The sequence below is a fragment of the Lactuca sativa genome, chromosome 6 (assembly GCF_002870075.4).
Source record: "Lactuca sativa cultivar Salinas chromosome 6, Lsat_Salinas_v11, whole genome shotgun sequence".
In the NCBI taxonomy this organism is placed as follows: domain Eukaryota; kingdom Viridiplantae; phylum Streptophyta; class Magnoliopsida; order Asterales; family Asteraceae; genus Lactuca; species Lactuca sativa.
In genome coordinates this window covers 104,571,404-104,593,126 of record NC_056628.2, presented here as the reverse complement: position 1 = coordinate 104,593,126, position 21,723 = coordinate 104,571,404, and the positions used below count along the sequence as shown (strand labels likewise).

General features: G+C 30.3%; 1 protein-coding gene across 2 annotated transcripts; it reads left to right on the top strand.

Moving 5' to 3' along the window:
* The first annotated feature begins 1,227 nt into the window (after window positions 1-1,227).
* Window positions 1,228-9,040, top strand: LOC111875869 (BAG-associated GRAM protein 1). Of its 2 annotated transcripts, none has more exons than XM_023872393.3 (18): window positions 1,228-1,709; window positions 2,434-2,487; window positions 2,693-2,790; window positions 2,966-3,041; window positions 3,210-3,338; window positions 3,415-3,461; window positions 3,531-3,651; window positions 3,738-3,854; window positions 4,189-4,218; window positions 4,305-4,404; window positions 4,826-4,932; window positions 6,536-6,667; window positions 6,802-6,906; window positions 6,980-7,126; window positions 7,220-7,273; window positions 8,313-8,376; window positions 8,517-8,578; window positions 8,673-9,040. In XM_023872393.3, exons 1-18 carry the CDS (start codon window positions 1,536-1,538, stop codon window positions 8,745-8,747), a joined length of 1,692 nt encoding a protein of 563 aa, XP_023728161.1. In that variant the 5' UTR covers window positions 1,228-1,535; the 3' UTR covers window positions 8,748-9,040. The 2 variants fall into 2 exon arrangements, with proteins under 2 accessions (XP_023728161.1, XP_023728162.1); XM_023872394.3 differs by having other exon boundaries at window positions 1,580-1,709; window positions 2,418-2,487.
* Window positions 9,041-21,723: the final 12,683 nt, after the last annotated feature.

The following is a 21,723-nucleotide window of genomic DNA, read 5'->3' as shown; positions in this document are numbered from 1 at the left end:
GTTTATGTTGATGATCTCATTATCACAGGTGACAACATCAAGTTTATGGAATGCTTTATCACTGAATTGCATAAAACCTTTTCTCTCAAAGACCTTGGTAATTTGAACTATTTTTTTGGTGTTCAAATTGTACAAAACCATACTGGTCTCACTATGTCTCAAAAGGGATATATTGAAGATGTTCTTACTCGTAGTAAAGTGACAAACTCAAAGCCCATCTCGACTCGTGCAAATACTTCTACTCCTCTACAAAAAGATGGTGAACCTTTCTCTGATCCCAAACTTTATCGACAGGTTGTTGGCTCTCTACAATATGCAACCATAAATCGACCAGATATTGCATATGCGGTTAATCGTGTTTCTCATTATATGCATTCCCCTAAAACTCAACATTAGCAAGTTGTAAAACGCATCTTGAGGTATCTGAATGGCAATTTAGATCATTGCCTTCACTTTGAACAAACCAAAGCTCTTTCTCTCTTCGCCTATTCGGATGTCGGTTGGATCTCCGACAAAGATGATAGTAGATCCCAATATGGATTTGTGGTGTTTCATGGAAACAATTCGATTAGCTGGACTTTTAGAAAACAGAGAGTGGTTGCTCGGTCCAGCACTGAAGCAGAATACCGTGAACTTGTGTGTACTTCCGCTAAATTATTATGGATAAATCAACTGTTGCGCGATTTACAAGTCACTCTTCAACAGCCTCCTATAATTCTATGTGACAACATCGGTGCAACTTTCATGTGAAAAAATTCAATAATTAGTTCAAGGTCAAAGCATATCAATCTGTTCACTTTGTCAGAGAGCAAGTTGAAACAGAGGCTCTAAGCATTCAAATTATAAGGGTAATTTGAGCAATTGTAATTGGTCAGATTGGGTTTGTTGCCCTTTTAATACTTTGTAATATTTTTGTTGTATTTTCCCATGCCTTCTTCTCTTAGACTGTCTTGTTTGTTTCATTTTATTTTAATTTTATTTATAAAAAAAAGCTTAAATTTATAAAATAATAATAGATAGATATCTTGCATATTTTTCTATTAATGTAAAAGTAGAGTTTTAGAAATTGACGTGGTTCTCTAAATTTTACATGAGAAAAAGGTGTGCAGTTTTAGTTGGAGACGGTTTTAACCATGTTAGGATGTGTGTAACCGTACCAGATGTAAAAAGACGTTACAAACAACCACTTTTACACAAAATCCTTTCTTGTTAACCCTTTTTCAACTCCATCTCCCAACGCATTCAACGCTCTCTCTCTCTCTCTCTCTCTCTCTCAAATTTTTAAAATTTTGTTGTCTTTGCTCTTGCATTCAACGCTGGCTGTTTGTCTTTAGTCTTCGTCTTCTTCGACTCTCCCCCCTCCCCCTTCGGCCGCCCCTTTCCATTGACACTTTCTTTTGACTTTTCTTCTTCTACTTCTTCTGTCTTTCTCCCCTAAAATGATTACATCCATGGAAACACTAATCCCCTCCCCTAATACTTTCTTAATCGATCTTCATTACATTAATTAATTAATCTTTCCGTTTTTCTTGCAAATGATCACCGAAACGCCAATCGATTGTTTTCTGCCTTCTTGGTGGGAACTCCAAGTAACCGTCGCCGCCGCCTTCTTCGTCATTGCCGCCTACTGGTTTTTCTCATACGTCGGTGCCGCCGATCGCTCACTGCTTGATGAACCCGCTTCTGTTTCTCCTGATGACAAGGACAAGGTCATTTCTATTCTTTTCAGTTTTCTCTCATCACTCTTAATTGCAACTACCATCGGTAATTTTTTTTTTTTAAACTTATGTTGTTGCTGCTGACACAATTTTCAACTAGTTTGGCGTAACTGGGCTTCATATGTTACTCGTAAGGAATCCTCTGGATTGATATATGATAGTTTGATGAGTTTCTAAATTCTTAGTCTATATATGATTTTTAAAATTAACTGCAAACTCATTCTTCATCATGTGTATTCTTCCTGTTGGTTTCCATGGTCAATAGGATTAGCTTTCGTCTCGATAATTTGATGATCCGAGTTCTTCTTGTAGTTCGTAAGGAAAAAGTTGATTTCAGAGTAAATGTTGGTGCTAGATATAAATCTGAATCCATATGAAGTATGATTTTGACAGTTAGAAGGGTTGACCTTAAAAGTCAAAATATGTATGGACGGAGTAGTATTTTATTTTCATTGGTGTGGAATAAATAAGGATCGTTGTTGTTCTTTTAATAAAGTTTATGTACAGGAAGGATATTTTTGTACGTTGTTCATAAGTTGGATGGATAGTTACAAATCATTTGCCAATAATCGGTATTCAAACCAGTATCCTATTTATTGTCCACCATTAGAGTGAAAGCCCTGCTGCCTTCCTAGTACTAACGTGCTAATTCACTTATCATCCATTTCACAGAGTAATTGCCACTTGTTTGACATGCAGTTGTGCACTTTTGTAGATGGGTCAACCAAAAGGAGATCTTCATACCAACAATTCTACTTATATCATCAAGGTATAAGTGGCTCCGGTACATCTGGTTAATTTGTGTAAGAATTTTTATATTAAAAAGAAAGTCAAGAAAGGACCAACAATGTAAATCTTGAAAGACAAATAAATAGTAGTACTATTTTTCTTTTGCATGGAAGATGTATCCTTGTGTGTAAAAGGATGAGTCTTTGGACTGTGTTATTCTTATTCACGAGTTTTGTGTTTTGTAGGTTGAGTTGTTGGCAGCTAAAAATCTTATTGGTGCCAACCTTAATGGCACATCAGATCCTTACGCAATCATTACTTGTGGTACAGAAAAGCGATTTAGGTAAATTACAGAATTTTTCATTTGTGTTTGAAGAAAAATACTTTTATCATAAATTTTATATGTGCTAGGGATGATACCATTTTTTGTACAAATGGGTCGATGATTATATATTTCATCACATTCACATCAGGTTGTTGTAGTTATACATTATCCATGATTCATGTTTATTCTGCAGTTCAATGGTTCCTGGTTCAAGAAATCCAATGTGGGGAGAGGAATTCAATTTTTCTGTAGATGAACTTCCTGTAAAGGTAATTTACTTTCCTATTGTCTCCCGCATTTAAAAAAATTGGGAGTGCTTCTAATGTGAGCAACTAGCAACTTCATTTAACAAGTGTGGGTGCGAGTGAAAACTTGATGCAAAGCATGTAAATTTGTAGGGTATTTTTTTTAAAGTGGCATATATATATGTTGTACAGATTAATGTGACAATATATGATTGGGATATAATCTGGAAAAGCGCAGTTCTGGGTTCGGTGACTATTCCCGTTGAAAGCGAAGGACAAACTGGTGCAGTGTGGCATACTTTGAGTAGCCCATCAGGGCAGGTTGATTTTGTATTATCGCTTGGTAGTTGTATATTGGTTTGTCAGAATTTAAAAAAAAAACATTTTTGTTCATCAGGTTTGTCTCCATATGACAACACAGAAGCTCCGTGTCACCTCTGGCAGGTAGGTATTGTGAGCATATATCATATGTAATAGAAAAGAGCAGTGAATAATGTGATATGTGTGATTCAGGAGTTTGAATGGGTATGGACATGGTGGTCGAAGAAGGATCTCCACAGACAATCAAGGACCAACGGTGGTACATCAGAAACCCGGGCCTTTACAGACTATATTTAATCTCCTTCCAGACGAGGCAATTACCTCTTTTCTTCTTCTTCTTCTTTTTTATTATCCCTAGCTACTTCCATTCACAATATCTCTCTATCTATCTCTTTTCAGGTTGTTGAACAAAGCTATTCGTGTGCAATGGAGAGGTCATTTCTGTATCATGGTCGCATGTACGTTTCTGCTTGGTATATCTGTTTCCATTCTAACATATTCTCAAAACAAATGAAGGTTAGTTTACGATTCTTTCATACATATATTTTTTTACTGGGAACAACTTAAGTATTTATACGCCTTTATATATATATATATATATATATATATATATATATATATATATATATATATATATATATATATATATATATATATATATATATATATATATATATATATATACATTTGTCAATTTGCGAGTCAAATCAAGAAGCACTATGACGATTTTTGCATGATTTTAAATCGGCGTCGTAGGCTGTAGTAGACAACTTTTTCTTGTCTTTTTCACTTTCTCTTTTTAATTTGATAATTTATGTGTCGGATTGAGTTTTATGTTTTCAATTCTCAGGTGATTATTCCATTTGGAGATATAGATGAGGTTTGCAGTCTATTTTCGTCTTTACTAAGTTTGGTTAAGAAATCAATCACCAAAGAATCTTGTGAGGTTAATGCTTATAGTTGCAGATAAGGAGGAGTCAACATGCATTCATAAATCCTGCCATAACAATAGTTCTTCGTATGGGTGCTGGTGGGCATGGTGTCCCCCCATTGGGAAGTCCAGATGGTAAGTTTTTTTAGTTGTAAAATGCCTTAACAAGTACCCTTATTATTAGTAATTTTTTTATTTTTGTAGGATCTAAATCTTTGAAGTTATATAAACCTCCATTCATAAATATCCATTCCATCTTTTAAACTGTTACCATTCTACTAAGTTGTTAGTAGACATGGACCCTACGTGCGTGTAGTCGCAGTCATTCCATCTTTTAAACATCTAATAAGTAAAATGCAAGAAATAACAACTTACTTTCATTGATATGTTTGTTATAGCACCCCTACTTTTTTTTTCTATTGCACAATTCTACTTTGAAAAATCTACCGAGTTATATATTTATAGCAACGTCATCTAAAATTCTAAATACAAACCAATTTTGGAAATTACATTTGGGTGGATGGAGCTTTGCTCAGTTATGAAACTATTTTTACAGGCAGAGTTAGATATATGTTTGCATCATTTTGGAACAGAAATTCTGCACTAAGAACTTTGCAACGTGGAGCAAAGAATTACCATACAATGCTAGAAGTTGAGAAGAAGGTATATATTGATCATTTTTCATAACTGAGATGTTTTTATTTATTTATTTATTTAGTGTTAAATGCAGAGTAGGTTTTTATACAAAATTTAGCGTTGCTTTAACCACATACTGAAATACACACCAAGACATTTACCCAGAAATCTAATAACTTGCCATGTTTAATAAATTGTGTCCTGAAATTTATAGTAACCGATACTCTTTAGGTAGTGTTCGGTATAATGTGTTCGGAGAAGGAAAAAACTTGTGTGGTGTGATGGTAGGGTAAGATACTAGGCTATGATTCCCAGGGAGAGAGAGAATTCTTATAAGAAAATGGGCCTTGAGCTCGAGCCTGCTTCATCGCCTTGACTTGATTCGGGTAAGTCAAAGTAAGCACTTTGCTTTTTCAAATCCCAGACAAAGTCGAAAAAAGATCTGCTTACCTTTCCCCTTGGGGGATGAAAAATATCATCTTTCTAAAAATGAAATAAGATTGTAAGAGCCCTTGGTCTTAGTCTTAAAAATTGTGTAGTGTTTTGGAATGGACCATTCAATAACGAACGTGATTCCATGTAATTTGATAAGTTTAAATTGCTTAGCAGTTAGCCAAGGGAGGGGAGTTATTTTCATTCCATCATGGATTAGAATAATAAATTGCAATATAAAACATTATTATTTTAATGAAACACAAGTCGAGTCATTTCAAACCCTAAAATATTCGACCAGGTAGCGTGACTCCGTCAAAAATCGCGAGTCGTTGCTTGACGCGTTTCGGAGTCGATTCAATATTTGAACAAGCCACATGTTATCAGGTTATCTATGCCTCATTTCTAAAACCCTAAACACATTTTTCTTTAAATTTCTATATATGTACCAAACTTGCCCTCGAGCTTTTACCTTTTGTTCACAGCCCCTGCTCAACTTTCTTTAACACTCCAGCCCCCCAATTATTCTGAATGTGCGTTAATATTCATCAAATAGTATATATATATATATATATATATATATATATATATATATATATATATATATATATATATATATATATATATATATATATCATCACGACTCTTACGAGTACTCGAGTAGAAATTTTACGTTTTCGAGTCAGGAATCGACAACTATGATTATATTCTTATTTGGGTTTTATTGTGTTTTATTTTTTAATTTCGTAAATAGAAGTTTTGTTATTATAAGTAAATAATGTATGAAATAGGGTTGCAATTATAATTGTATCCAAAAATTAAATTATATAAATGGTCCCTATGCTTATCCATTTCTATTCCTATAAGCCAACCAACCATGTTTACAGGGACCATTTATGGAATTTACTCTAAAATAAAAAATTCCCGATATCCTATAGGGGCCAGCCAAGCGATCAAGCATTATTATGTTAGCATTTGAAAAGCATTTCCTGCAATCCAAGCAAACCAAATAGAGCTTTATTGATGGAATAATGACATTGACAGGAATGGTTATGTTAATTGTGTGTCTAAAGTTAGAAATGAAATTTTTGTTAACAAATCATGTGATGCGAATTAATGTGGTTGTTTGGTAGTTGTTACCAAAAATAAGAAGAAAAAATTTGTTTAGAATGATGAATAATGGTTAATTTATATACAGGAGAAACAACAGTCGGAGTTGCGTGCAAGCAGTAGCTCTCTAAGTAAGAAGCATGCTAAGATTCCAGAAGAAAGTGTGCCAAAAAAGCACCAGCCCTTCATTCAAGAGGATGTTCTCACTGCCATATATAAGGTATATATGACTATGCAGATGCCTATTTTATTTCTCACAATTAAGTCGCAATCAAAATTTTATTTTCTTTTCACTGGTATAAATAAAAATAAAAATATAAATATATTAATGATGGGATGGGATGGGTCCTGCAGGATACCTTTCCAACGAGCGTTCAACAGTTTTTTGAATTACTGTTGAAAGATGGTTCAAATTTCATAAACGAATACCGGTCAGCCCGCAAGGACACAAACCTTAATGTAAGAGAATTAATGTTCATAGTATGTGTTAAGTTAAAATCAAGCAAGGCATTAATATTAAAATATTAAATAGATGGGGCAATGGCATTGTGCTGAGGAATATGATGGTGAGGTAAGAGAAATTACATTTAGATCCCTTTGTAATAGTCCTATGTGCCCACCGGATACAGCTATGACTGAATGGCAGCATCTTCTGATGTTCCCCGAAAAAACATCTCTTGTCAGTACCTCCTTTTTCTTTTTCTTTTTTCTTTTTATTACATTTCTTTTTCTTTTTCAAGTAATTAAGTTGACATCTCATTTGTAATTGTAGGTATTTGAAACGGTACAACAGGCACATGATGTGCCATTCGGATCTTATTTTGAGGTATACCCTCATTCCTTAACTTAACGTAACTTAACTATGTAGGTACGTTTCTTTTGGATTATCAAATCACACAAGGAATTTTATGAAAGCCTTCATTCCAATGTGGTTTTGTTTTTTCCTTGATGGAATGGAATCTGATTCTTTTTCTTTCCATTCCATTAGAATAAATAAATAAGTCGTTTGTTTTGCCTCATCTGATTCCTGTTATTTTGACAATTTTCTTTTTCCATCATGGAATGGAATGAGACACGTACTGCAATTAAAATAATGTTTAGAATAGTGCTTGAATTCATCATATTCACATATAGGATTGGTGTCACCATTTAGTCAGGGAACATCAAACCGGGCTAAATTAAACATCAAACAACCTTCTGCTGGTTCTCATGTTGGGACGATTTCATCACCGAGACTAATAAAAGAAAAAAAAAACATAAAACGTTTTCCAAAACCTTTTGAGAGGTCATGTCGAATCTGATGGGATCAGAGACTTGATTTCTTGGTGTTGATCTTAGATAGTGTTTAAATTTGGGGTTCAATAAAAGCCTAACACGACAGATTGAACGGAAAATAAAATGGCGTTTTGATTCATTTGAGTCTCTTTTCTTCATAACGGTTTGAACCCACATGAAACAAAAGAATCGAATCCAGAGACTCATCTTCTTTAGGTTAAATGCTTCAAATCAGTAGGTGGTTAATGAACGTTGAAAACAAAAACTATGGGATGTTTTGAATAAACAGATCTGTGTTTATTGATTGTCCAAACAAAAAAAAACGATGGGGTTGCTTCATTTCTGACAGCGGGTTCTTATTGAATTTCCAAACACAAACTCTGGGGTGTTCTTGCTTTTATTAAAAATTCCTTACATTCCTACCTACATAGTAGATATATAGTGCATACAGTCAACCGAAACATGATAATGAAACGGAATGGAATGTATTAGTGGATTGGGTGATTTTGTAGTACTGTTTTGTTAGTATAGCATCGTAATCCTGATTCCTGAACTAACTAGTCTGAGAGTGTGTTGGTTGGTTGTATCAGGTGCACTGTAGATGGTCTGTGGAGGCAACTTCTGAATCATTGTGCACTATTGATGTAAAAGTTGGTAAGTGTCTGTTAATCTATGGTCTCAAACTGAGAGTGCATTGCGTGGTGTTTTGATATTTACTACTGATCATGAATTTGGCATGCAGTTTTTGTGAAAATATTATATAAAAATAATGTTGTTGTTGTTGGGTGAATTAGGTGTACATTTTAAAAAATGGTGTGTGATGCAATCTAAAATCAAGTCGGGCGCTATCAACGAGGTATATAATATGACAATAATGATGATAAAATAAATAATAAATACTAAATATTTTAAGAAACCAATATGATATGTTGATGCGTTGTATGGTGCAGTATAAGAAAGAGGTTGAGATAATGCTGGAAGTGGCCCGTTCATGTATCAACTCTCGCCAAGACTCGGACCAATAAAATACATATATAACTGATGCTGATGTCATGTATTATAAGGAGGACAGACAGAGCCACTCGTGGATACATACAATACAATACAATACATTACATTACACAATACACACAAATAAATACGTATAGGTATGTTTAATTAGGGTTATATTGGTTTGCTTACAAATGATATGTTAATTCCTCTTGTTGTTCTTGTTGTTGGGACGGTGGACAAGTAATTGCACCCTGTCTCATTTGAGAAAGCTGTGGTGTGCTTTTCTCTATTACTTTCTGTAATGGAACAACTTCTTCCTTCTTCACCCCACAATTCTATTTCTAAATTATTTTTTTTCCTCAAACAATGGACTTCCTTGTGCATTTCAACTGATTTAAATAAACAAAATTAAGGAATTGTTAGTATACATATATTTTGTAATCACATCGTTTATGAAATGGAAGTTAACTTGACCTTCCATTCATATCACCAGTAGGAAAGAACAAAAAAAACATAAAAGAGCAAAACCTGGGCTGTTGAACAGGACCGGTTATTGAATGAATGTAACAGTTGTTGACGTTAACATGATTTATTGACCAAACTATGTGCCTATTTATTTAATGACTAGAAGATGACATGGATATAGTTGAAGGCTTAATTTTTGACAATTTTATTTGTGTTAACCGGGCCACTATTCACCGTCAGAATATAGAAATTGTAATTCAAAGACATCAACAAGTACTAAATTTTATCGCCCTTTTTTTCCTACGTGTATTTGACTATAGTATTAACTTTTGTAGCCGATAAAAAGCTAATACTACTTAAGGGTGTCAAATCGTGCTATCGTTTCGTGTTTCTGTCTGATACAACACGACAAGGTTTCATGTAACACGAACACGACACGACATGATGTCGTGGTTTTTTTAACAAACACAAAAACGAACGAATTAAAAAACGACAAACACGACACGACACGAAAAATATTGCATATACTAAAAACTAGTTTATTTAACGAATAATTTATCAAATATAACACGAAAAACAAGATAAAGAATTGTTAAATCGTGTCAATTCCGTGTCGAATTTTGAACACGAACACGACACGATATCGTGTTTTTTTACAGTTAACACGAACACGATACGAACAGGAATTCAAATTTCAGTTTCGTCCCAATTTCGTTTCGTGTCGTGTCATAAATTGTCACCCCTAATACTACTCGAGTTTTTTTTATTATTTTATTATTTTATTTTTGAAACGACAATCTTTTAAATATTTCCTTTGTGCGTGATTGATTATATATATATATATATATATATATATATATATATATATATATATATATATATATATATATATATATATATATATATATATATATATATATATATATATATATACACACAAACACACACGAATATGCATATATGTATGTATATGCATCTGTATACATATGCATATTTGTTATTTTCAAACCAAAATATATGTTAAGAACCTTACCATTATACATATTATTATATTAACATACTAGTTTATAACTCGTGAGAACCACGGTTATAAAATTAATTAAACTTTCATATTAAAAAATAAACATTATTAATCAATTCTTTTAAATGAATAATCACTTAAAAGATATTCTTTTAGTTATATAAAATTATAATTGTTGATTTAAATAAATATGTGAAGTTATATCACTTTATAATCAGTATTAATTTTATTTTATTTTAACCTAATGTTATTACTTTAATATAATTAGAATGAAAAATTTTAAAATGAATAATCAATTATTAATTTAATGTAATTAGAGTGTAAAATTTAAAATTTGAAAGTAATAGGTTAACAAGTGACACGATAAGAGAATAAACATATTCATTTATTAGAATATGGAGATATGAATAATATTTAATCTATTCATATAATGATTAACGAGAATCAATATAATAAATGCATATATTAATTTCAATAAACCATAATATCTTTAATTAGAAGTTCCAAAAAGATTTACTAATAAACATCAAGAAGTAATTAAGTAAATCTTCAAACATTTTTCCATAATCATAAATTAAAAGAAGTTTCAAATTTCTTATAAGCTTCAAATAACTTAAGTTGTCTTTCTTTCAATGGAATATTTGACAATTCATTTGCTTCCTTCATTACAAATGATTTGTTAATGTTTATATCAAACAAAAATATCTTTGTAGAATATTTCTTTCTCAAATCCCAGATTTGATTGTTTTGCTCATCAAACCCTTCATGTAAATCACATTCATATTTCTTGATATCACCACCTATGTAACACTTCATGTTTCTTATCACAAAAATTCCATAATAATAAATGTTTGACAAAATTGCAAAAATGGTCCCTATGGTATGCATTTTTTTGGGGGTTTTAGTCCAAACGACTTTTTTGGATTGGTGGTCCTTTTGAGGTAGTTTTGTTACATTTTTGGTCCCTAGGTAAACTGAAATGACTGTAATGCCCTTATGATATATTTTTTTTATGTTTTTTCTATTTAATTTAAATGAAAAAGAAAATAAATAAAAATTGGACCCATATTTCTTTTTCTTTCTTTCTTTCTTTCTCTCTCTCTCTCTCTCTCTCTCTCTCTCTACAAACACACACACGATCCGCACCCTCATTCTTCCCCAGCAGAACCATTCATCTTCATCACTCATTGATTCATCCCACACCTTCGTCTTCTTCTCTCGCACATTTGTTTGAGTTCACCCGTAAATCGTAATCCTCACTTTTCATCTCATCCACCCCTCTCTGCCCCTCTTTCATCTCTTTCTCCCTCTCAAAACAACATCTGCATATTTCTCATCATCGCTTTAGGAAGGATTCACACACACACTTTTTGAAATCGATTGAGAAGGTGAAGATATATCAGGAGACGAAATCGATTTCAAATATGTCAAGATTCAACCACTTTAAACCCAGTAAACCCTAATGGCTCGATTAATAGGTGTGTATGTGTGTATGTATTTTCAATCGCAGCTCTCTAGGATCCGATTTAAGGGTGGTGTTTGGTGGTTCAGGAAAGGGATGAATGAAGGTGTTCGATTGTGGATCATTAAGGTGAAATGGGAGATGGTTTATCAAAAAGATTAAGGGTAGTGTTAAGCTGCTGGGTTGATAATCGATGATGATTCTTGAAATTGATTGAGATGGTATGGGTGTTGGTATGCTGAACCCGATTCTGAAAATGGTTGAATGTGTATCATGTTATTTGTTTTATCATTCACAATTTGCTTTACAATTTGTAAATCGATTCTACCATATCTGATGTCGATTCATTCTTGTTTCTGTTAGACTAATCTCGACGGTGACTCTTAATTGATTGAGATTTGTGAATTTTTTTTTCTGATAATGGATGGTGGTGATGTTGGTGAGACTGAATTTGTATGGTTGTGGCGGTGGGTAGATGGTTGTTGATATGATAAGAACACGAAGTGGTTCAGGTTGTTGTGGAGAGGGAGAGATGATGATGGGTGATTCATAAAGAAGATGATGAAGATGTCCGATTTCTTCCTCTGGTAAATCATTAGGAAAGAGAGAGAGAGAGAGAGGGCCCCTTGTTATTTTATTAATTATTAAAATAAATAAATTAGTATTATATTTAAAAAGGAATGAAAGAAAAATGAAAAATAAAAACCCCAAGGGTATTATAGTCATTTCTATTTTCGGAAGGACTATTTTCACATACAAACTAGTCCAAAAGGACCACCAATCCAAAAAATTCGTGGTTTGGATTAAAACCCCAAAAAAATGCAAACCACAGGGACCATTTTTGCAATTTTGTCTAAATGTTTTTACTTGTTGCCATTTAAACTTTGAAAACTCTACCTTTAGATCTTTTATCTTTATTGTAGATTTATGTCCAACCTCCTCCAAATATCTTGAAAACAAGTAAATCTGTAAAAAAAATAAAATGTTAAATAATAAAATATATATTTAAAGTTATTAAATTAATTTTTTTGAAGTATTTTTTACTTACAATTTTCTCTGGAATTGATTTGTAATGATATCTCACAAGATTTTTGTGATTGTCTAAGACAACCACAATAAGCTATTTCATATCAAACACAATTACATAACAATGATTGTTTTGACATATTAGGAAAGAAACCGGTTCAATTAAAAACTATATACAATATTAAATAAACTTAATGCAACTATAATTAGATATTTATTAATGAATATTTAAATATGTATATGTAATGATTGAAATTTTCTTCATATGTACATATGTCCATATATTTTAAATTTCCTTTCCCTTTTACACATACATAGATAAGTACTTAAAAATGTATTTAAACGATATGAACCTTTTTACAACATTCACATCTTTGAATTTATCATTTCTCTTTGACAACATCACATAGGTCTTTACAACTTTGAAAAAAAATCCAAGTACACTAAGTCTGCATCATCTTTTGAGTCCATCTTTGACTGACTCTTAAATAAAATAAAAAATATAATTAATATGTATTTATTTAAAGATAATATTTAACCAATATATTTTATGCTAAAAAAGATAACCAGAATTTCAACACTAAAATAAAATCTTTTTCTAAAATCATTTGATGTTATTGAACTCTCATAGTTAAGAACACTTGACCATCCATCAATTGCATTTGAGCAAACATTGTTATCAGGTATAAAACTTTTATGTCAATTAAAAATAAGATACTTGCAATTTTAATATCATAGAACATAATATATAATACTCAAATGTAACAAAATATAAATTGAAATTAGTAAATAATATTAGTTTATGTCACCATCAAGAGAAAACAAATTATCTGAGACTTTCCTTTTGATACTTTCAACTTTTTCCTTCAAAACAACTATGTGTTTCACATAAGTAGACCTGGCAATGAGGCGAATTTGGAGTGAATCGACCTTGATCCGAACCCTTTTAACAAATTTCAAAACTCAATCCAAACACGCTTCATAACCCGCAGGGTTTTGAATAATCCAACCCATACCCTTATCCACCGAATCAGCAGATATTGAAACCCGCCCCGTAACCCGTAGGTTTTTTGAATAATCAAACATATTTTACTTAAATCATAAAATCACATTTGTTAAATAAAACAAATGTTGATTTAGAAAACACATTATGTACTTAACGACTATCGATTGGAATTAAAACCATTATTGTAGTTACTTCTAATTGATTTTTGACCCTCGAATGCATTGATAAAGAATAACATTTACAAACTTTCTTCCAATTGATAAATGAATTTATTGATATATAAATGAAACTTGGTGATTCCATGATGAAATATAAATGAAACGACATCATGATTCTTGGGAGAAGACTGGAAGTCTAGAAGTTGAGTCATTGAGTTCTATGTATAAATAGTTTAGTCTTCGGCCTTTTCTCTTTGGACTTTCGATTGTAATTTAAAGTAAAATTTAGGAAGTATAAAATATAAATGTATAATTCTAAAATTTATATGGGGCGGGTTATAAATGGAGCGGATCGGTGATGATCCATACCCGACCTTTTTAATAAAAGAGTTAGCGGGTACGGGTCGTTAACGGGTAAACGGATCAAAAACTATGCTCCAAACCCGTATAATTATTAAGGGTTTGGATCGGATCAGAGTCAAAACCCGCTCTATTGTCAGGCCTACACATAAGAATAAGACATATATGTTGACTCCTTTGTTTGTCTTTCTATTGGCTTGAAGTCACACATTTATCTTTTTGAATTTCATCATTCAATAACCCATTTTCAATTTCTTTTACTAAGCTCCCAAATTCCGAAAAATAAAGTTTTAAAACAAATTATAAGATAAATGAAAAAATAAATTTTAAAAATATTAATTAATATAAGCTTTAGATTATTCATTACCTATAAAGGTAACTAGAAAAAATTCTTTACTTTCCTAAGCATTAACTTGATATACATTTAATCATAAAAAGCATATGCAAAAACATTAAATAGATAAACTTACCTTTATATATATATATATATATATATATATATATATATATATATATATATATATATATATATATATATATATATATATATATATATATATATATATATATAGGAATGAGTTTTATGGAAAACAAATAACTAGGGCAACATCTACTGGAACCAATAATCAAATGACACGTGTCCATTTCTTTCTTCACAAGTAATGTATTGTGGAAGTTATTGTGGAAGTGATGTGTTGTCATGTTTTCATTGGTTCAAATATGTGTTGCCCTAATAATTCATTTTCCATATAACTCATCCTTATATATATATATATATATATATATATATATATATATATATATATATATATATATATCCAATAGATTATATTAAATAGATAAACTTACCTTGAACTTTATTTGCACCAGCTTCTTCATTATCTTATACAATATTACAATAACTAATTTACTTATATGTATATAAGTATTATATATATATATATATATATATATATATATATATATATATATATATATATATATATATATATATATATATATATATATATGCCTAACTATATAAATGTATATGCATATATATTGGAAATGGTATTCTCCATTGAGATACCTAAAGAAGGTATTAGTTGGTTCTCGCCTTCTTGAATCGATTCGAGTGGGATGATGAATCTATTTCTTCGCCTCTTTGCCAATAAATCAGAATTACCGTCGAGAATGGCCGGATATCTGAGATTAGAATGATCCGTACATGTCATTCGATTCAGTTCTGAACAATCAGGAATCCTATCTCCTTTTTGATTTTTACCAGAAAAATACGAACTAAAAAATTTGTGTCTCACTTGATTATTAGTTACTGAGGGGTTAGCAATATATCTTGGCTTGACAGAAAGAGAATAAGCGTTCATTTGATCTTGATCCTTGTGGATCGAACAAGGGCCTAGACTGTATCTCCAGGGCTCCCCTAATAATATCCATAAATGACTTGTTTTTGGTAAGAGATGAATATTACCATATGTAAATTCAGGTGCATGGTACACATCAGTATTCCAGTGCATTTCGCCTTCTAAGTCAGAATAAATATGTTTTCGAACCTTCTCTTTCAAATTCAAAGTGGAGGTTCTCGCGCGAATCTCAGCAATCACTTGTTCTGATTCTACATATTGATCGTTTTGAACTAAAAGAAAACTTTTGGGCGGAATACACACATTGTGTATAATATCTTCACTCTCAATAGTTACATACAAGTCTCTAGAACATAGAAAAGCAGGATGTCCATGACGTGTACGTGTCGGATGAACCAAATCCTCGTTGAATTTTATTTTTCCATTAGAAGGGGCTCGCACATGTTCTGCAGTACCCCCTGTAAATACTCCGCCGGTATGAAAAGTTCTTAATGTTAATTGAGTGCCCGGTTCTCCAATATATTATATTAAATAGATAAACTTACCTTCAACTTTATTTGCACCAACTTGTTCATTATCTTTATATATATATATATATATATATATATATATATATATATATATATATATATATATATATATATATATATATATATATATATTATATTAAATAGATAAACTTACATTAAACTTTATTTGCACCAGCTTCTTCATTATTTCAATAATTAATTTACTTATATGTATATAAGTATTATTTATGCTTATATACATGCATACGCATATACACATACATATACGTAAGTATATACATATTAATAAACATTAAATATAACTTCTAGTTATGTATATTATTATAATTTTTATATGTTTGTGCATATGTATCAAATTATAGTTATGATTATATTCATATATATATGCATATGAATATGATAAATATTCATATACATATTCTTTTTTATATTAATGCATATGCTTATGCATAAGCATATACATATGATTAAACATCAAATATGTAAAATTAAATTAATAAAACATGCATATGATGATATGTCAAATAAACAAACTTACCATGATCAAAATCCATACTTTTTCCACTGAAAACATAATCAAATATTTTCTCAAAGAATTAGATCCCTTATTTCCAGTTTCTCTCTAAAGCTCATCTACAATGATTTTATAAATCTCTTTCTTCATTTGATTGATATTCAAAAGAGTATTACAGATGTTGCTGACTTATTCCTATAAAAACAAAAATAATAATTTAAATTAGTTAATATTAGTAACATTTTTAATTATAATTAATTACACAAACATAATATACCTCAAAACTTCTTTGTCGATGTTTATCCATAACATCTTCATTTCCAGCTTTGAAATAATTATCATTATCAATTAAGAATTTTTCAAATTTATACGACATTTTACGAGTCCAATATCCAATTGTTGGTATTTGTTTTGAAACTTTATCATTAACTTCTTTAAATAAATTTGCATATGCAAGCTGTAATAAAGAACTATAAATATAATAAAAAATTATAAAAAATATATTAAATAATTCATATTAATTTTATTTGAAACTTACAATACACATTGTTGTTGGTCGTATATAAAAGTGCCTAGGACTTCATCTGACCCATTTGCTCTTGGAATTTTATACACATTCAATCATGAAAGCACACCAATCAAGCTTTCAACTGTCCTCAACATCAACCAATTTGTTAACAATCATAGTCATACAATACCCAGTTGGATATCACTTGCACATGGTAGCCACAAACAAGGTTAAGAAATTCAACTCAAACAAAGTATCATCTCTTTTTCCTTCGATGACATTTACAACTAACTTTTTGCTTATTTCACTAAGATTGAATTGTTTTTAAAATTTTACTACAAGAGGATGATCATCATCTTTTTCTTTAGGTTAATCTATATTCCCCCCCCCCCCCCCCCCCCCCCCCCCCCCCCCCTAAAGTAATGACCTAACACTCCTGTCAATGTATCCATTTGCATATCCAAAAGACTTCCAAATCCCATGCCACGAACAATCTTAACATGATTTTTTATGTTGTTTTTATCACATGTATCAATGTAGTAGGAGTTGTCCTGAATTCAATAAAAATAGGGACTTCAATGTGTCTTTTTCTTCTTCTTTTTTTCTTTTATATGATGTGTCTTCTGTTTGTTTGTTTGTTTTTTTTACTTTATTAAATCGGTCAAAAGTTAGAAAATATATTAATAAAAAATAAAATATATATTTGCATATTGTATATTTATCATACTTTATTCTTACTATATATATATATATATATATATATATATATATATATATATATATAGGGACAGATGCAGGAATACATAGTAGGTGTTGCTGATACATGAAAAATAGTTAAAAAAAAAACCGAAAAATCGAAAATTTTTACACTGCGGCCAGAAAAGTTAGGGATTGCCGGTGCCACACCGGGAACCCCTTAAAACCGTCCTTATATATATATATATATATATATATATATATATATATATATATATATATATATATATATATATATATATATATATATATATATATATATATATATATATATATATATATATATTATTAAGTATATTGGACAAATTCTTGAATTTTAAGAGGTATAAAATATAAAACTTGATGTACAAATAAGTGAAGCATAGACAAACAAGTAATACTTACCAAAAATCGAATACAAGGTTATTATGGAATGTTGAAATCACCACTAATTCTTACCAAAATTGGATACAATGTTGAGTGTTATTACTATAGCCTTAAATGCATATTAACCAAAACTAATAAAAATGTGAATATCTTAATTTAATGTGAAGTGGAAATGTATATTGGATGCTAATCTCATATTATTAGCCTTATAAATCTAAATGGAAAGCATGATTTTTGCCCAACAAAAAAAAATTAAATATGTTGGCAAGATGTTTATCACATGGATAAAACTAATGTTACAAAACAGATTTTGTGTTATTTTTTGTTTAAAAAAAAAGACATTGATCTGCAATCTTTTTTTTTGTTTGAATTAATTAAAGAATCAGAAAAACAATAACTTCCAAAAAAAACTTTGGGAGGGCTAATCTTTTTGTTGATGCCAAAAATTAAGGTTTGTAATATTTTTTTGTTACGTGTTGCGTTGCACAAGAATTGGTAAATTGAATTTTACTGTGTATTAGCAAATATTGGGAGGGCTAATTATCCCAATGAATTTGTTAATTACTAAATTAAAAATTAAACCTCCAGTTAAGACGTCATTTATAAAAGTTGATAAATGTAACTATATTAATATTAGGAAGTAATTAAGTTTTCATGTCAATATTCCTTGAAATAATATTAGTTAAATTTTTATTGATCAATATTACTTGAAATAATATTGTTGATGGGAAAGGGTATGTTGAATACCATGTACAATTGATTTTTTTTTCTCTAAGTTCTTTGATAAGGAACAATGATTAATCTTTTTGTCCAAAACATTATCTTAAAAGTATATTAGTACAAGAAATATTATATTTTTTCATTTTTCTATTTTATGATTATACAGTTTTACTAACATGGTATTTTCTTTCTCATTTCCCACCTCTCACTATTATATCTCTTAGGTTAGAGGGAGTAATGGTGAGGCTAGCATGATGTTACATAGAATTTTTGAAGCCATGTAACATTTTCCACAAAAGTATGTTTGCCTTGTAAAAGTTGGGTTAAAAGTTGGGGAGTGACAATGATGTCATTTAAATAAGTTTGATTTTAAAAAACAAACAAATTAGTGTCAACCGGTCACAAACCACCGTTCCCTTGTCTCTCCTCTCTCTTTTGGCTAGCCGGCTAGCAAGGCTTGCTTGGCGAGGTCCTTGTCAAGAGACAAGGGTAGTGTTTGGCGTTCTTGGCAAGGCTTGGCGCTTACCACTCCTTTTTGTCCAATCTAATTGTAGTAACCGCATATGTTTTTTTCTAAACTTTGTTCTTTTTCATTCAAACTTTCGGTTCATATTCATTAAGCCGATTTAAAATTACCATGTTGTAACTCTCTCATTCCTCTTTTTGTTCATATGACACTTTCCAATTTCCAAAACATTATGTATTCTTTAAATTGTATGTCATATTTTTGAAATAAAAAAAATTTCCAAAAAAAGACTATGTTCAAATAAAATTATTTGTCGCTGCCAGAACGAGACAATTTATCACCTCTTATTTGGGGTAACTGAGAACCTGATCAAATACCACTAATCCGTTCCAATTCGATTTTTAGCTTAAAAGGTTCATCGTTAACTTATATATCCATGTCATCATTGCATTGTCCGAGTACTACCATATTGTGTAAAAAAATATTCACCAAACACCTACTCAAACTTTAAACGTTGAAACGAATATTCGTCCAAATAAAAATAAGAGTCGTCTGAAAATTATTTGCTTACAACAAAATAAAATCTTTCTATCCTTGGAAATTAACGGATCTGAATCAGATTTTCATGAGCAATATTATCCACAAAAAATGAGAATGTCGATGAGATTGATGATTATTTGATCGACCGATTCCATAAAGAATACATAATTTACTATAGTTTTGATGAAGTCAATAGACGATATAAATAACTTCTATCATGTGTAATTCTTGAACACATTCACTGTTAGTGGTTTACCCCTCATTACCTATGTTTAAAAGTTCGATGTCGATAATATTATTATGGCATCTTGATGGATTGTGCAATAGCAATCGGTTGATATGTAAAAGTTTTCAGTTTAATGTCATTAATGCCGAAATAGTTGTTGGTCAACATGATAGAAAAAGTTATTTTTGCCATGGATTTATCTATGTTCGTTTAAAGATGACATGTTCAGATTCAAGTTAAAGAGAATAATGTCCAATTCGATTATGTTTCACGAATAAAGCTCACGACAACAATTCCAAATGTAGGTATATATCTTTGAGAATCTATTTTTCGCATGACCAACTTTATGAGGCATTGTCCAAATGGATATCATGTGTCAATACAAAAGTATTAGTGAAGTGGGACGAACAATTCAAAGGCAATGAAGTCTATACATTAAATGTTGTGTATAAAAAAGTATTTGACGATTAATAATATACAATCAATCATCTGTTGTACACATTTGTAAACAACCATAACTCTTCATTTTTTATTTTAACTAATTTTGTATTTGCTAGAATGACTCTAACCGATTATTATTTAGATGTAGTAAATTATTTCCACAAAATAACTAAATGACTCTAGAAACTAATTTTTGAAAGATATTAATCGTACTCGTCGCTTGGCGTGGGTAAACGGTTAGTGTATATATATATATATATATATATATATATATATATATATATATATATATATATATTAAAAAATAGATAATACTTTATTACATTTTTCATTCTTTAAGTCCTCATGATCATTAATTTCTAGAACACATTTGTCATCAGTAATTAAAAAATATTAATCCATATGAATAAAATTAGCCTTTACATGTTAAATATAATCATATAATATTTCGTAATATATAAGTAAATATAAAGTCATAAGTTTTCATAACATAATATACCCTTTTAACATATCTATAATTTTTAGATTATATGGAATATTGTTTTATACTAAAATATTATAATACAAAGTCATAAGTTTTCATAACATAATATAGACTTTTAAAATAAGATAGATTACTAATATTTTCAAACAAAAGATATATTACAAAAAATGTATCACCTGCATTAATTCAAATTAGGGTCATTCTCCTATTTCTATCGTGAAATCATTTCACTAACCGTGATAATTTTGATGCATAATAAATGCAATCAAAATTATCTGCCTCTAAGAAAAACCCATTTTTTAACATTTAAATTGGACAACAAAATCTTGGTAGCATATTTCCTTTGCAACTTGCTGTTTTTTTTTGTTCCACTAATTGTTTATGAAGGATGACCCTTGAAAGTTTCTATATGTCTTATAACAAAAATAACACAACCCTCAATATTTATTTTTGTTTGTCATTTCATTTTAACCCACTGAATTTCTTCATCATGCAACTTTTCTCTCAAATGGTGATTAATGTGATGCAAATTCCACACAAAGAGTGATTTCTGCATAAAAAGATATTTATTAAAATAAAATAATTAAGTATACAAAAA

Excerpts from the sequence above, each read along its gene's own strand:
- LOC111875869 (XM_023872393.3), top strand. The coding sequence starts at position 1,536 with ATGATCACCGAAACGCCAATCGATTGTTTTCTGCCTTCTTGGTGGGAA. Across the intron at positions 2,488-2,692 it reads ATTCTACTTATATCATCAAG|GTTGAGTTGTTGGCAGCTAA; the intron begins GTATAAGTGGCT and ends TGTGTTTTGTAG. Across the intron at positions 6,907-6,979 it reads GCAAGGACACAAACCTTAAT|ATGGGGCAATGGCATTGTGC; the intron begins GTAAGAGAATTA and ends AATATTAAATAG.